Source organism: Solanum dulcamara, chromosome 6 (assembly GCF_947179165.1).
Source record: "Solanum dulcamara chromosome 6, daSolDulc1.2, whole genome shotgun sequence".
Taxonomy (NCBI): domain Eukaryota; kingdom Viridiplantae; phylum Streptophyta; class Magnoliopsida; order Solanales; family Solanaceae; genus Solanum; species Solanum dulcamara.
In genome coordinates this window covers 8,345,427-8,361,105 of record NC_077242.1, presented here as the reverse complement: position 1 = coordinate 8,361,105, position 15,679 = coordinate 8,345,427, and the positions used below count along the sequence as shown (strand labels likewise).

The window sequence follows — 15,679 nt, the reverse complement described above, 5'->3', positions numbered from 1 at the left end:
CAAGATGAGTCTTATTTCAGTTAGGGTTTCTCGGAGGCTATTCTACTTTAAACCTTAATTCATGCATATAAAAAAAGGTATTATATTTCTTTAAAAAGATATCACGAAAATTTCACAAATTCATAGAATATTTGTAAAGAGATCAAAATATGACAAACTCGTCTTGATAATCAAAGATTTCAAGAAGATCCACAAATCATTTCATGGCGATCAAGTTCAAATCATCCTAGTTATTTTGAGAAATACGCTACTAACGGCCCTCGAATCAAGGAGAAATCTAGAGAGAAGAATCAATGGAACAAACAAATTCGTACCCGCACTATTTATCAATAAAATTATGTTTCTTCACATTTTATATGTGATTATAATTTATTTTTCATCACTTTAAAATTTGTTATAAACAATTGCATTTTCGGTGTCAGGCTTTATTTTTCTCACAAAAAAAGGGGTTCAACATGATAATTCTTTTAGAAAGTTTAAAAGAAAAAGTCATCACTTAACGAATTAAGATGTGTTAGGGCATTTTTTAAACTAATTTAAATATAACTCAGTTTAATTATTAATCTATGTCATTAGAAATTGGGCAAGGGTTCACGTTATCTCAAAAGAAAAATGTTAATAACTTTTCGAGTTTCACAAATATGGGTTCATGCTTATGTGGGGATTAAACGATAAACAAAAAGTTATAGATTTTATTAAGATAAAAATCAATAAGTGATTAAACATGCAAAGCTTATTTATTTTTAATTAAGCAAATAAGTGAAATCTTAGCATGTGATATTAATTTACTAAAACTACACCCAATCCAAAAATATTTTGTAAGCACAAAAAAAGAGGAGACGTATCTGTTTGCATCCAACAAAAAAGCATTCGAACATATAGAAGGTGGAATTGAATTGCACACAAATACATATACATAAGAAATTAAATGCAAAGGACGAGGCACTAACCTATTAAGCGAAGTGTCGAATTAATATTGAGGATTTGAAAAAATTTCAACTTATAGCAATAGAATAATTATTATTACTTGTTTCACATATTGTATTCTAATTGTCACCATGAATTATAAAATCTTTAAAAGGATAGAACTTGTTAACAAAGTGCATGCCACCTAGCTTAATTTTGGTGGCAACTATAATGTAAAGGTCTAAGAATAAATAATAAATCAACAAAACATAATGTTAAAGATAAGTAATAATGTGCGATTAGGAGAAGGGGAGACATAAATTAAAAGGGCTCAATGCAATATTATTTTCCCTCATTTCATCTTGTATGATAGACCCTCTTAAAAATCATAAGACGGGACAAAAAAGAAAGTTTAAAATGGTTTGTTGTCCAATTTTGAAAGAAGTGCAAGGTTAATCTAAAAAAAAAGTTTATTCCTCAATCTTAAAAAAAAATTATGTTAAAACTAATGAAAATGGTGTGTTAAAAAGATATATTTTTTAAAAGCAAATATATAATACAAATTGTCAAAGTTTTTGAACGTTTAAAATAATAACGTACTAAGTTTTTTTTTAAAAAAATGAGGGAATAACATTGTTTTACTTTTGATAAAGTTATATGTTTCATTCAATTGCAAGAAATCGTTAGCCTGAAGTTACCAGAACGTACATAATTCCACTTGGAGCAAGGATTCCACCTGCGTTTTGCTTGGTGTTGACTTCTCCATGCATCGTGATTGAACTCCAAAGCGATGCCACTTTATGATGTGCATGTAAATAAATATTCAAACTGGTAAAAGTATGTCTATTCTTGGTCTTTTAACTAGTTCGAAAGAATTAGCTAGGTAAATGATGCAAGGCCATTAAGACGTCATAAAAATATCATACTTAAATTGAAATAATTTTGAGATTTTTGGCGAATCTAAAACAAGTAAGAAGCTGGATCCTCCTAAACTGGCTTCGTGTAACATCACTTAATTAGTTCTAGAATTTATCATACCAATGAAGCAAAGAAATTCAATGAAATAGTAATTATAAGTCACAATAACAACAACAATAACAACAATCCAGTGAAATTCCACAATGTGGGGTCTGAGGAGGGTAGAGTGTACGCAGACCTTACTCCTACCAAGGTAGGACGGTTGTTTCCAAGAGACCCTCGGCTCAATAAAAGCATAAAAAAAGGTCAGATAAGGTTAAGAAATTCAAAGTGATATAGGAAAATAAATAACGAAAGCGGCACAGATAAAATAAAATAATCGAAGTATGGAAAGTTACAATAACAAATGACAAAAAATAAAAATATATCACATCAAAGAAGTGGAAAAAAGTATATATCACAATAATAAAACTAATGAAGTAAAAATAGAGAAATGATAGTACCCGAATAAAATTTTCCAACGAGACAACATTGAAAAAATCAAGCAATGACAAAGATACTAGAATAAATCAAATGGTGAAAGATATTTGATTAAGAAATAAAAAAGAAGAGAGATTTAGAAAAAAGAAAGGATAATCTAACAACTAAAAAGACATTTTAGTTATTAGAATAAATTCAATGGTGAAAGATAAATTGAACTTATAGAAGGAAGAGCTTACCCAACAAATCAGAAGGTTTCAATTAAAGGACAATCTGCCTTCTAATTCGAGGTCCAGATATTCCGACCTTAGAGAGAGAACGTGTCAAAGCTCGATGAATAAACAGTTTCAATTGAAGAGAATAACCCCTAGTTTTTACTATTTAAAATACTATATAAACTAACCTAAGCTACTTCCAATAATACCCTTGAGCTAAAAATAAAGAAAACAATGAAATTATTTTGTCTAGCCAATTAATTATTTAAAATCAATGTAGCAATCTCTTACTTAAATTTTCACTTTAATATATTCCTGACCTTCCAATCTTTTTTTATTAATCTTTAAGTTCTTCAAAATATTTCGAATCTTGTTGACGGTCTTCATATCTATAATGACTAATACGTACCCCATCAATATATGAAGGAATAAGAAAAGAGACTGTTGGGGGAGGGAGTCGAAGATGGATTTTTTTTTCATGTAAAAGAAATGATAAGATTAATTATTTTTTAATAAAATTAATATTCTTTCTTGGAAACAAAAGTTTTTTCCTGAATTTGTTAGGAGGATTTTATGATATATTAATGTGAGAGAGGAAGTGAAAATAAGCAAAACTGATTTGAGAATAATAATATTCTTCTCATAAAAGGAAAAATATTGAGGACGATTTTTTTCAAAATATGATACAATTTGACAAAATTTGAATTCGAAATTTGTGCTTAATAAAAATTCTACCAAAAATGTATATAACTGGTAACGACTAAATTATCAAGTATAAAAAATGTTATAAAATTATTAGAATAAAATATCCGCATTGAAAGATGGACTCCTACAACAACAACAATAATAATAAAATAATACAAATAATATTTATTTGTACGAAATTCGATAAAAATAAGTTTAAAATAGTACTATATTTGGCCTCACGAACAAAACAGATGCTCGAATAAATAAAATGACGAAAAAGAGGAACAAAATTGAGTATCAACACCCGGAATCAATCTTCATTTGCAAAAATGTCAAGACCCGAATCCAGGTGTGATGGCACTCATCTCAACCCACCGAAACAAGTCAGCCTAATACCCAATGAAAAATAGATACGGAAGAAAGAGAAATAAATTCAAATTTAATTTAACCGAAAATAAGTAAAACAAACTTAAACTCTCCCAAGATTGGTTGTCATGTGTACAAGCCACTAATACATTACCGAAATATGAAAGAAAATACAGTCAAAATGTCCTTGTCTCTAAAATAAGACTAAAACATATTAAAAGAGTAAGAGGTGTCCGCTAGATGGATGTAACAACTACCTCAACACTCGGAATGATAGCCTCGGATGTAGTAGAAAATGCTAGAAGATCAAGCAGGTCCGGGCTCACAACCTACACAAGTGTGAAAGCAAGGGGTGAGTACCAAATAACACAGTACTCAGCAAGTGGATAACTAAAACTAAGCCAAACTTGATAGACACAAGTACTCCTATCCTCCCAACCGAACCTCCTTAACTACAACCTGCATAAAATCAGTCCAACTCTACATTTGTACAATAACAACATTAATACAGTCCACAAATACTCATCAATAGTCTCATCAATGAATCATACCAAGTCAAGTTCAGCACACACAGAGCAATATGAGGATAAACACAAATTCACAAATATCAACAAAATGTAATGCAATGCAATGAAATGATGCATGTCTGTCCTATCGGTACATATCCGCTGAATCACAGTCTGAAATCCATGGGAGACATTTTTGTCCATGTAACCTGCCACGGAGCGTGTGGCCAGTCCCCTCAATAAATATATCCTGCCACGGAATGTGTGGCCCGACCCCTTTATTTCATAATACCTGCCACGGAGCGTGTGGCCCGACCCCTTTTATTTCATATCATTTTCAGTCTCAACACAATATGTCAGAACCAATGCAATCAATTCATGTTCATATAATTCACGATAATAACATGACAACAATAATAATTTTTTCCTATCTCACATCAACATAGTCATTTCACATGTCCAAAATAAATCCACAATCACAACATATCAATTCCACCAATACATGTCATTAGATCACCATTTTATACCCCTTATCTTCATTTTTAAAGGCCAATCATATAGTCAATAACTCAGTCCAATTCTCATTACTCCCTAGTATACATGACACGGAAAATACAAGCATCTATAAGCTTAAATTGAGGTTTAGAAATTCACTTGCCTTAAATAATCGGGCAATTACTTCGGGACTTGAGTCTTCCCTTTTCGTTGGGCCTCCAAGTCAATATAATCTAGTCAAATAAATAATCACAATAAGATTCCGAAAAGAACAACACCCCTAGTACTATATGTCTAACTTAGACCCAAATCTATAGTCAAATTTCTAATTTTGATGTCAATTAGTATATCAAGTCTCGTAGTATTGAATTTTAAGACTAGAGTTAAGTCTTACCTCCTCCAAAAACATAATTCTAATGGTATTTATATAATAAAATACACCTAATATTTAATTATATATATTAATTTTTATCAAAACTTAAATCATAGTGTGATAAGTATAATAAAATCTGAAAAAAAATAATAATCAAAATAGGAATAAGCAACAAATTCATTGAAGAGTAGACCACAGTATAGAATCTATTTACCTATATTCTCTAATATCATCCTATGCCATCATTACGTGGTCATTACCCATTATTGGCCAATGATGGCACAACCGCACTTCCTTTCCATTTTTCTTTCTGGAGAACCAGCAACACTAGCACTTTGAAATATTCAATTCTATTAAATTCTACTATATTAGACTCTATATCTAGCAATTAATGTTATGGCTAATATGAAAATTTTGAGATAGTTCCTTACCGTCAGTTTCTCCTCCCGTCGGCTCCCACGTCTCTCCGCAACAGGTAGGCTTCTTCCCTTCTTTCTTTTCTTTCCTACTTAATTAAGTATTAAAAATGAAAAACTTCCACTAACCTATTTTAATATATAGGCTAAGTCATAATGATATTTAAATAAATTAACAGTTTAGCCTATCAATTAAATTAATTATCTAAAATTACCCGTCAATTAATTAATTGTAGTTACCGAAAAGTCTAAATTTCTAATTTAGATTTACGAAAAAAGTATTTTATGGAAGAGAGATGACTCATTCTCAAAATGACCACACGGGTCATTACAAAAAACCTAGTCAATTTTACGATAAATTCTCTCCCCAACTCCTTTCTTGTTACTCCAGAAGTACTGACTACTTTTCTCTTCTTTTTTTTTTTTTGAATTTTTAAATTGACCAACCCTTATGTTTTCAATACATGCTTGAAAAGTCAAGTTTCTTTGCTATATGAACTGGTGCTCCATTGATGTAGTCTTCTACATTAAGGATACTATTAACATAGTCATAGTCCCCTGATATGACCCTTAATCAACCTTAAATCTTGTCATAAAAGTTTTCTATCTTCCACTATATACAACCTATAAATAAAGGTAATTTAACTTCTGAAGAAGAAGAGTTTGTCTATAACTTGAAATAAATATGTGTAGGAAAGCTCAATAACATCCTACTCAAATCATACCATTAGGAGCATATGTCTAGTTGTCAATAAACTTTCATTTCCTACCAAAGTGTTGTTGGATCTTTAAACATTTATGTTGTTTGGTTTTGGTTCCATGGCATCTCAAATTTTAGGATATGTTTGACCATAGATATTGCCAAAAATATTTGGAAAAAAATATGGCAAATAATTTTGGCAAACAATCCGAATTTCCAGTAGTGTTTGAGCCAAATTCTATTATTTGGGAACTTTTAAAAATTACCCTAAATTTTTATATTTTAAAAGCACCATTATTTATAGTTTTGGACTGAATTTAGTAAATTTATACGGTGTTATACATATTTTATACAGTTTTATTCGAGCTTGCTCTCCGAATTCACTTCTAATTACAAGTAGTAATAGTAGTTTTTTGTATACAAATCAATGATATTTTTCTTTTGTTTTCTTCCTCTTTTTTCTGATTCATAGTAGTTGTGTTCACTGTCATGACTTTTCACAAAACATGTTCATTATAAAATGACAATACAAATTTATGGGTATTTTTAATAATTTTTAGAACTTATGAATATAAAACATATCTTTTTTAAAAATTCAAATATTCCCCCCCCCCCAAAAAAAAACTATGGGCTATAGCCAAATGCATAGTAAAATTTCATCCAAACATGACTTGCCAAAAATATTTGAGAATCTACGATCAAACGCTTTATGTTTATATGCGATTCAATTAATCCTCTAATGTTCCAAGAGCAAATTAACATATATATTGGAGGGATAATTGTATACACACTACCCTTTGTTAGTTTTCTTTGCGAGTGATCCTGTTGAAGTTCTGTTTGTATTCATGTGTTCTTTAGAGGCTGATTATCTTCATTAATCTTCAAATTAAATTAAAGTAGCAACCTAATATCTCTTGGAAAGCTCCATTGGATCAATTGTCATTCTTTTCTTGTAACTATTTCCCTCATGGTATAATTAGCCTTTGTTACTAACTTGGACATTTATGTTATCTACAATTGTGTCCTCTACCACAATTGTTTTATCAGTCTCTTTCTCCACTACAGGATTTTGAGGGTTCATCTTATTAGGCTTGGATTTCCATTATTTTTTCTTCCTTTTTTACTCTGGATAGAATTTTTCTTGATTAAGTCCTTCACCTTAACGACAAAAAATAAGATTGATCAAATTTTATTGAGCCTGACTCATAGTGATCATTTATCAAAGATGGTTTTGGTTATCAATTGATCGAACAATTAGGAGCCATTTGATTACGATACATCGACAAGTTTTCTGCCCCCATTGGGGTGGGGGGACAAAAGTTTTTTTTGAGAATTCAAGAGAAGGTCACTTCTCCGAGACATCCTAACAGACCGGTAGGCGTTAGGATGGAGTTCTTGAGGTTTTCTGGAGAAGATCTTAGGTTTTGATTATTCAGAATAGAACAATTCATTAATATGGAGAATATTCCTATGGGTGAGAGGATAGGAATTGCAGCCTTACAAAAGAGAATAATAGCATTGCTTAGCAGCGATCAATTCAGTTTTGATTAATCCCAGCCTATTAATAGTTGTTTGGCATGACTATGGGTCTTGATAAAAAATCGGCTACAGAATCCAATATTTATGATAAGACATAGAGCTATCGAAATTAAATATCAGTCAAAGTATATTTTCAACTTCTCTCTATTCACTCTATATCTCAATTAACAATTCTTTTTGGAGGGAGGGGTGGGAACGGGGGAATGTAGAACAAATTAAAAAGAGAGAAAGAGAGAGAAATTCTTTTTGTCAGTGTTATGATTTTGATTTCTGGGCTGTTTAAAATCACATAAATCAATAACTTAAAATTTAAAAAATTATTTATTTATCGATAATAAACTATTAATTTAATAATTTTAGTAATAATTTTATCATTTTTCATATTGAGTTATCGATTCTTAATAATTTGATTTTTTTTCTTAACAGATTGATCGATAACTCAACAGTAACTAAAAACATTACAAAAATTGCTTTAGAATAAACGGACGAACTAAATTGATTAATAAAAAGAGGAAAAATCGACTTATCCATCGATTTCTTCAATTTTTATTTACTTAAAAATTACTTTTATGTGAAATCAAAGGGCAATGTCAATATGCGCGGGATAAAAAATAATAAAACTGATGGACACAATTGGGGTTAATAAGATGACCTGAGATTTTTAGGGATCATGCTATTAAAAAATCCGTATTCAACTAAGTTGTGACGAACAATTGAAGTGTGTTGAAAATTTGAAATTGAGATCAAGTTAATGAAAAATTGCCATTTTTCAATAATAAATATATATCTATATACTTATTGTAGATTTTTGAGTCGTGGATCGCCCCTGACGATCTATCCAATCCGACCCGAAGTTTTCTGAAAAAAGATAAGCACAAAAAATTAAATTTGAAAGGGATGTAACTGTTCCAAAGTACACAATGTATCCCTTTTAAATTTTTGTGCTTAATCTCAAAAACAAAATGACAGTGAACTGAAAACAAAAGAAAACAAAGAGAGAAGAAAAAAGAAAATCTTTCTCCTTGAAATACTAATATTAAGACATTCAAGAACAGATATTTAATATGTGACATAACACTTTGTTTCCTTGTGATACAAAGTCAGATTTGGAGCAACTCTTTGATCTCGTGAATTTCATTCCGCTGCAACAATCAAAGGTACACAAATCTTGTATCACAATCTAGTCATATCGACAAGTTTCATTTGGATCCTTATCAATTTATCAATTCTATCACAATCAAACCTCTTGACCGATCATACTATCCAATCAATCCCAATCACATTTTTTCAAGAGTAATTTAGGTATGCATTTATGACAACAGTTAATCCTATTCAATCATTTCTCTATTCATTTAGCCAATCTTTTGGGGCTAAATCATGACTCATCAAGACTCAAAATCAATAATTAAGGATACTCAAAATATTTAAGTTTATAACAAAAATATGTATAACAACTCATACCAATCAACTCTTAGACCCAACCATAGTATAAGAATATTGTAATATAGGAATCAATTCGGGTTCATAGGTGTGAAGACACGAAGCATTTATCAATTTCTCAACTTATCAACATCAACATAACAAAATCAAGTTAGTAGATGTTAAAACTCATTAGGACATAGATTTAACAAGAAAACTCAATTCCTATGAACATTCAAATTAAAGAAGATGTAGGGCACATGGGTGAATTCCATCCATGTTATGAGCAGCCTTACATACCTTAGAGTAGAATTTGAAGAAATCTTGATGTTAGGTCCTAAATGGAGAGCTTGAATTCTCGAGTTTGAGAGAAAATTTGTTGGAGATGATTTGAGAGAGAAGAGGATGACGTTTAGGATTTTGGGGGAGGCAAAAGACTGAAAAATGTCTTCACAACGCGTTCAACTTCGTTTATATGTAATTAGGGAATGGTCCAAGTTGCCCTTACTAAAATCTGAAAAATTTTGCACAAATTTGAACTATACTGGAGCAGGTCCGCGACGCGGAGGTGTTTCACCATAGTTCATTTTTTTCCGAAATTTCAAGTTGAAGCAAAAATTGGCCAGGTCCGTGACCCGGACTTGGCGCGCATCTCTCTGGTTAACTGGGCATAACTTTTACACAATATTTCAGATCGCTTTATTATTCCCTACAAACATGTCATCAAATTAGATTAGACCAACCTCAAAAGTAGATGCGATCACCTTTTTGATCAATTACACTTAGAACATATAGAAGGTAAATTCGTTCTCAAGAATTGAGCACAACAAAATAGCACAATTTTATTTTCTTTTCAATGAGTAAGTTAAAAACTAGCTTAGTTGCAGTTTAATAGCTCACAAACGTCGTTTAATACATCTCAAATACTTTTTGTGAACAAGCAAACCACTGATTCGTGTGAAGTAGTACTGACAAATGAGCGGGTTAGATTAAATTTGAGCGAATTGAAAACGAGTCAACATAAATTAGGTAATAACCTTTTGGTATCTCTCTCATATCACGCTCTTAACTGCAATTCTTAGCTGTGGTTTGCATTGAATTGACTCTTGGTTCAATTTTCTTGCTCTTCAAAAAGCATCATTTGGTGGTGCACGATAGATATATGATAAGAAGTAAGATTTTTCAAGAGTTCATACTCCCTTCGAATCACTTTACTTATCACATTTCTGATTTACATGTCTTTTAATAAATAATATATTTTGACTATCATATTCTTATTTATTATCTTTAATCATTTAAAAGGCTAATCTCTCTTTAATAAATATTCTCTCATTAATCTTTCTTTAATAAATAAAAAGAAAGCTAATCTAAGCAATTGGAGTATGAGTAACTATTAGTCAATATTTATTACTTTCAAAAATAATTATTCCTAAAGGTAAAATGAAAAGAATGCACTCAATTATATCTTCTTCTTTTTTTTTGAAAAAATGATGACTATTTTAGATTATCAATTTTTAGCAACAACGACAAATAAAGTGACCTGAGTCCTGTAGTAGTATTTTTCATTACTTTTTTTTCTTTGAATTTTTTACATTATCGGATTGAAACAACTTAAGCCTCTTTGTTAAAGGCCTTTAAAGACCAGTATTTATTGGACTCTTGCTATGTTATTGGGCTCAGAATTGTCATACTTTGTTGGATGAGTACAGATAGATGGCCCAAACTTTTTACTTAGCGTTAATTAGATTGCTTCCTAATGCACATAATCTTTTTAATGGCACTACAAGGCTGGTTATATTTGTCTATAACGTGCCAAAATCCCCAGGAATAAATATATATAATCTCAAATTTTGTACATCCTTCGCTCAAATTCATTGTATCTGTTCCTCAAAACCTAATTGTATCAACACATACAATTCCGCTGGATACACAATATCTATATTTCAGTTAATGTATTTTTAAGTGTATGCACCATGTATATATGTATCATAATTGTGATACATGTGTATGTAACATTTATGCACACTAGTGTTGTTAGATGTAACATTCTTTTATTTTAACTGTATTTCATTGAATTATATTTATTAAACCAAATTTTAACCTATATATATACAATGTAATTTCAAACGAAAGGGTGTCGCTTGGCATCCCTCGGGTAAGGGTAGCTCCGCTACATTGATGGTTGAACTCATGAATATAAGTACGTGTGTTCACCAGTACTGTATTCACGGCCATGCAAAGCAATAATGATCAGAGGAGAAAATATTCACGACATTGTAGCCACTCGCCATCAATGACAAATTCAAAAATTTCACACGAACGAGTAAACACACTAAGAAGTCAAATAAAGTTTAACATCTATTATATATATAAAAAATATTAATAACCACGTATAAACAATGTAGATTCATATGAACCTCCTAAGCCCCAGCTACTTGGCTCTGCCAATCGTTATTTTGAAGTAGTGCGTCATATTTTAGTTAGTTTGTGTCTTCTTTCCCTTTTTATATCCCCCTAATTAATGACATTAAATCTAAGGAAAATTTACCCATACTGTCGTTGAAATGATTGAACTTATATTATATTGATCATGTAAATCATTTTTACGTTCAATGATTGGAGGAGAATTTAATTTGTATTTTCTGTTATGCAACAGGTGCAAGTTGATATATTGAAGACAAATGTGAAGGCCACTTTGGAGATATATAATATTTTCTCTTGGGCAAAACCTTCTTCATTTTAAAAAAAAAACATTATGTCCTTAATGAATTGATAGATATTTGTTTTAGTAGAAAAAAATATAATTTTTACGTTGTTAATTTATCTAACTATTATAATAGGTTATTTACCTTATTTGATTTCATGGTCACCACATATATACACGTTTACTATGAGTAATTATATATTGTTGTAACTTGTAATTGAATACTTTATCTCACGACGCCAATTTTTTTTTTTTTTGTACTTAGAAATGTTTTTAAAAATTGCACAGTTACATTGTGTGTTAAAATTTTGCATGGCCCAATGGGCACTCGTCCCCTGAAGAACCCTCAGATATTTAGAAACATTTAGGGTTTGTAAGGTGGAAAATATTTTTTAATCTTTTGATGTTTGATTTGTCGTTTTTTTATTAATTTTTTTTTTAAATGAAGAGGATATTTATCCTAGTGAAAGTAAGGAAAACAAGCATTCCATGTTCACAGTTTACACCACCCCGTAGACCTCATTCACACCACTCGTCCACCCCACACTCTTGTCTTCCACCCCCACCTTCTATAGTTATCTAGATATTATGTAAATGTCTTTAGGATAATATTTTTTATTAATATATCTAACATAAAAAAAAAAGAAATAAGAAATTCACTTATTTTTTTTAAAAATATTTTCTAAAAAAACATTTTTTATGAGTCATTTCCTTCATACCGAACATGGATGGATCTAGGAAGGGGCGAGAGTGTTCACTTGTGCATATTGAATCCCTTAAACACAAAATCGGAGGTTGACTTGGTAGTTTAGGAATTTCAATATTCACCTTAAAGTTTCAAGTTCAAATCCTATAGGACACGACATTTTTATTTTTTGAACCCTTTTAATAAAAATTCTGAATCCGTTATTAATACCGAACACACCCATAGTATTTTATTAATTCGTCAGCATCATTCATAAATTTGTAGTAGCACCTGTCCAATTTCTTTGGGGACCCTCGTTGTTTTTGGTAAGGTAGCGTTTAATTGTAAGAAAGAATTGAGATAAAAATCTAATAAATGAATGTGCTTCTACTGAATGCCATAGTTCTGAGGGAAATCCAATTCTTTTTTCACCACAGAAAACGTACCTAGCCATCAGATCACGTGATGATAATCACTATTCACAAATAATCTCCATTGGTTTTGGGGCACAACATTTTAATTTGTTGCTCCACTATTTTTAATTTGTTTCTGGAAAATTCTTTTCACACTACTGCTTCTAATTTAAGAAGCAAAAATATCAATCAGATTGGTTGCTTTCTGATAGGAAAATATTAGTATTTTTTTTTAAATTTATTAAAAACAGAATCCAGTGTGTGTTCATATTGATATGGCATGTCAATTTAAAGCACCAAAAATATAATTAAAATTAAAGCGTCTTATTCAGATACTCAAAATTCAATTTTGGATTATGGTTATTACCGATCCATAAATAGGAGGATGTGAATGTCATGTATTAGGGTAGAAGATTAGTAGGTAGGGAGTGTTGTCTTGATTTTTGAGGGGTATAGCCATATTCTTATACGTCTTGCTTTTGATTACACCGTCATTTGTTGTTGATTGTGTTTAGGTTATCGCATTATTTTGTGGTCGTTAGTTGTTACTATTTCCTTATGAGTTGCTATATTCCTCCACTGTCGTTTTTCCCCTTTTCACACCAATTTTGGTATGTTATACTTTAGTTGAGGATCTTTCGGAAACTACCTCTTTACCTCCACGAGGTAGGGTGTGATATGTGTACAATGAACCCTCTCCAAAACCCACTTATGAAATTTCACTGAATACATTATTGTTATTATTGTTATCCAATCCATAGCTATCGAATTATTATCTATGTGATATTTATATTTGGCAAAATATATACAAAGAGAAGCTACGAATGGATTATTTTCGTTATAGTTGGAAGAAATCTTGTACACCCTTTTACTTTATAAACAATACAACCAAGTGGCAATTCAAAAAGAAAAAAACGCCCAATTGTAACGTGGAGATTACCACAATTTACGTACATAAAGGAATAAATAAAAAAACGTTCTACAAATTATGCATATTTTAATGTATATGCTTTTCCTAATTTTCTTCAAAAACATGCAATAATTTATACTACAATACAAATTTTCATATAACTATGTCAACTCTCCAAGTTATTTTATTTTGGTAGTAGTTAAGATGGTCCAAAGTTAACAATGTTTCTACAGTAGCTTTCTTAAAAGTGTAATACTAATATGATTTACTATACCTCTTTATATTATAGTAATGTATATTGTGTATAATCACTATATCAAAATGATTGAAAATATTTAGTTAACCAGAGAATGTGTTGTGCGCAAACTATTTATGAGCTAAAGCTAACCTTCATTGTCGAATGTTGGTTGAAATGTTATCGTATTGTTAAATGTCAATTGTGACACTCTAGAATTTTATAAAAGTAGAGAGGTTATTTCGGAAAAATTCTCAATTCTCTGCATTCCATTGACGAGAGTCTAAACAAATTCATTTTCATTCTTTTTGTTGAGTTGACTTGTATGGAATTTGAGATCTTCTAGGACAATTTTTTTTTGTTTTTTTCACCCAATATTCGATATTTATTTTGAGTCGATCTGATCAATTCACATTTACACCAAAAGAATAATTCCAACTTGAAGTATAGTTTTAGCACAAATTTACTGAATATGTCAACTCCAATATATACAGTTTTACGATAATCATTCTGATAAATACGAATAATTCTATTCAATTCTCAATTTTAATAGTACAAAAGATAATACAAAAGGGAGAGAAAATATATAACAAAGTTCCAAAAATATGGATCACTAATATTCACAATTCATATATACTATAACAAAGTTGCAAATCTCAGAATAAAAATGCCGTCGGCGCAAACGCGGGCACGGCCATCGGACTTGTGGATTTCCTGAAAAAAATTTACACATAAACCCAGCAAAATTTAGCTCATAAATTCCACAATTCTTCTTCTTCTAGAGAGAAAGAGAGAGAGAGTTTCGATGTAATTGACTACATACCAGTAATCGTTGCCGTGTCTAGGTGATAATTTACATCTAGCAATAAATTTAGCTTTAACTTTAGCAGCAGATTTGGCGCAGGAAGACGGAGGAGGAACAACAGCACGTTCTTTTCTTCCTCCGTTACCTTCAACAACAATATCAGACATTACTCTTTCTTCTGCGATTACTAGAAGCGCCGGTTTCCAATTCGTTCCGTTTCTGGACTTTACTACTCTTCTCCTCCTTCCTCCGCGCATATTAGCGGATGGAATTGTAGCTTGACCGCTATTCCTTGAGCGATTTTCTTCCTCAGGAGGAATAGTGGTGTCGATTGCTGTTGGGGTGATGGTTGCACCACCCCAACATAAAGCAAATTCCGGTAGAAATTTCATATTGTGTTACGTACGTACAATAAAAGAAGAATTATTAAACGAGAGTTTTATGATCGTAAAGAGCTTAACGTGCAAGTGACTTTAAACACTGCGTTATTCACCTCTTTATAGTGTGTAGGAGAGAGAAATGCGATGTTACATATGAAAGTAAAGGGTAGCTCAATGCACTAAAACTTTAATAACTCTTACTTTTTTGTTTCGTATTTCAATTTACAATTTTAGTAGGTGTTTGAACATGTAATTTTATTTTGTGATTTGAAATTATGTGATGAAATTATATATTCAAATGTAGATTTTATTTAATGATTTTAAATAATGAGATGAAAATTTTCCAAAAAATTAATTTGAAAAATTCATAGCGTGATATTATATTTTTTAAATATAAAAATTGTCCACAAGTTTATATTTTGTAAAAAAAATCGATCATTTTATAGTTACCAACCATTTATTACATATGTAAACGAAATTTATAGTTGATATTGTTACTCTTATTAACTTTTATATCATTTATATCG

At 30.7% G+C, this 15,679-nt stretch overlaps 1 protein-coding gene across 1 annotated transcript; it reads right to left on the bottom strand.

The window, feature by feature from the left end:
- Nucleotides 1-14,475: 14,475 nt before the first annotated feature.
- Nucleotides 14,476-15,224, bottom strand: LOC129892389 (uncharacterized). The gene is made up of 2 exons (XM_055967959.1): nucleotides 14,791-15,224; nucleotides 14,476-14,681 (listed from the first exon to the last, which is right to left on the bottom strand). Exons 1-2 carry the CDS (start codon nucleotides 15,162-15,164, stop codon nucleotides 14,624-14,626), a joined length of 432 nt encoding a protein of 143 aa, XP_055823934.1. The 5' UTR covers nucleotides 15,165-15,224; the 3' UTR covers nucleotides 14,476-14,623.
- Nucleotides 15,225-15,679: the final 455 nt, after the last annotated feature.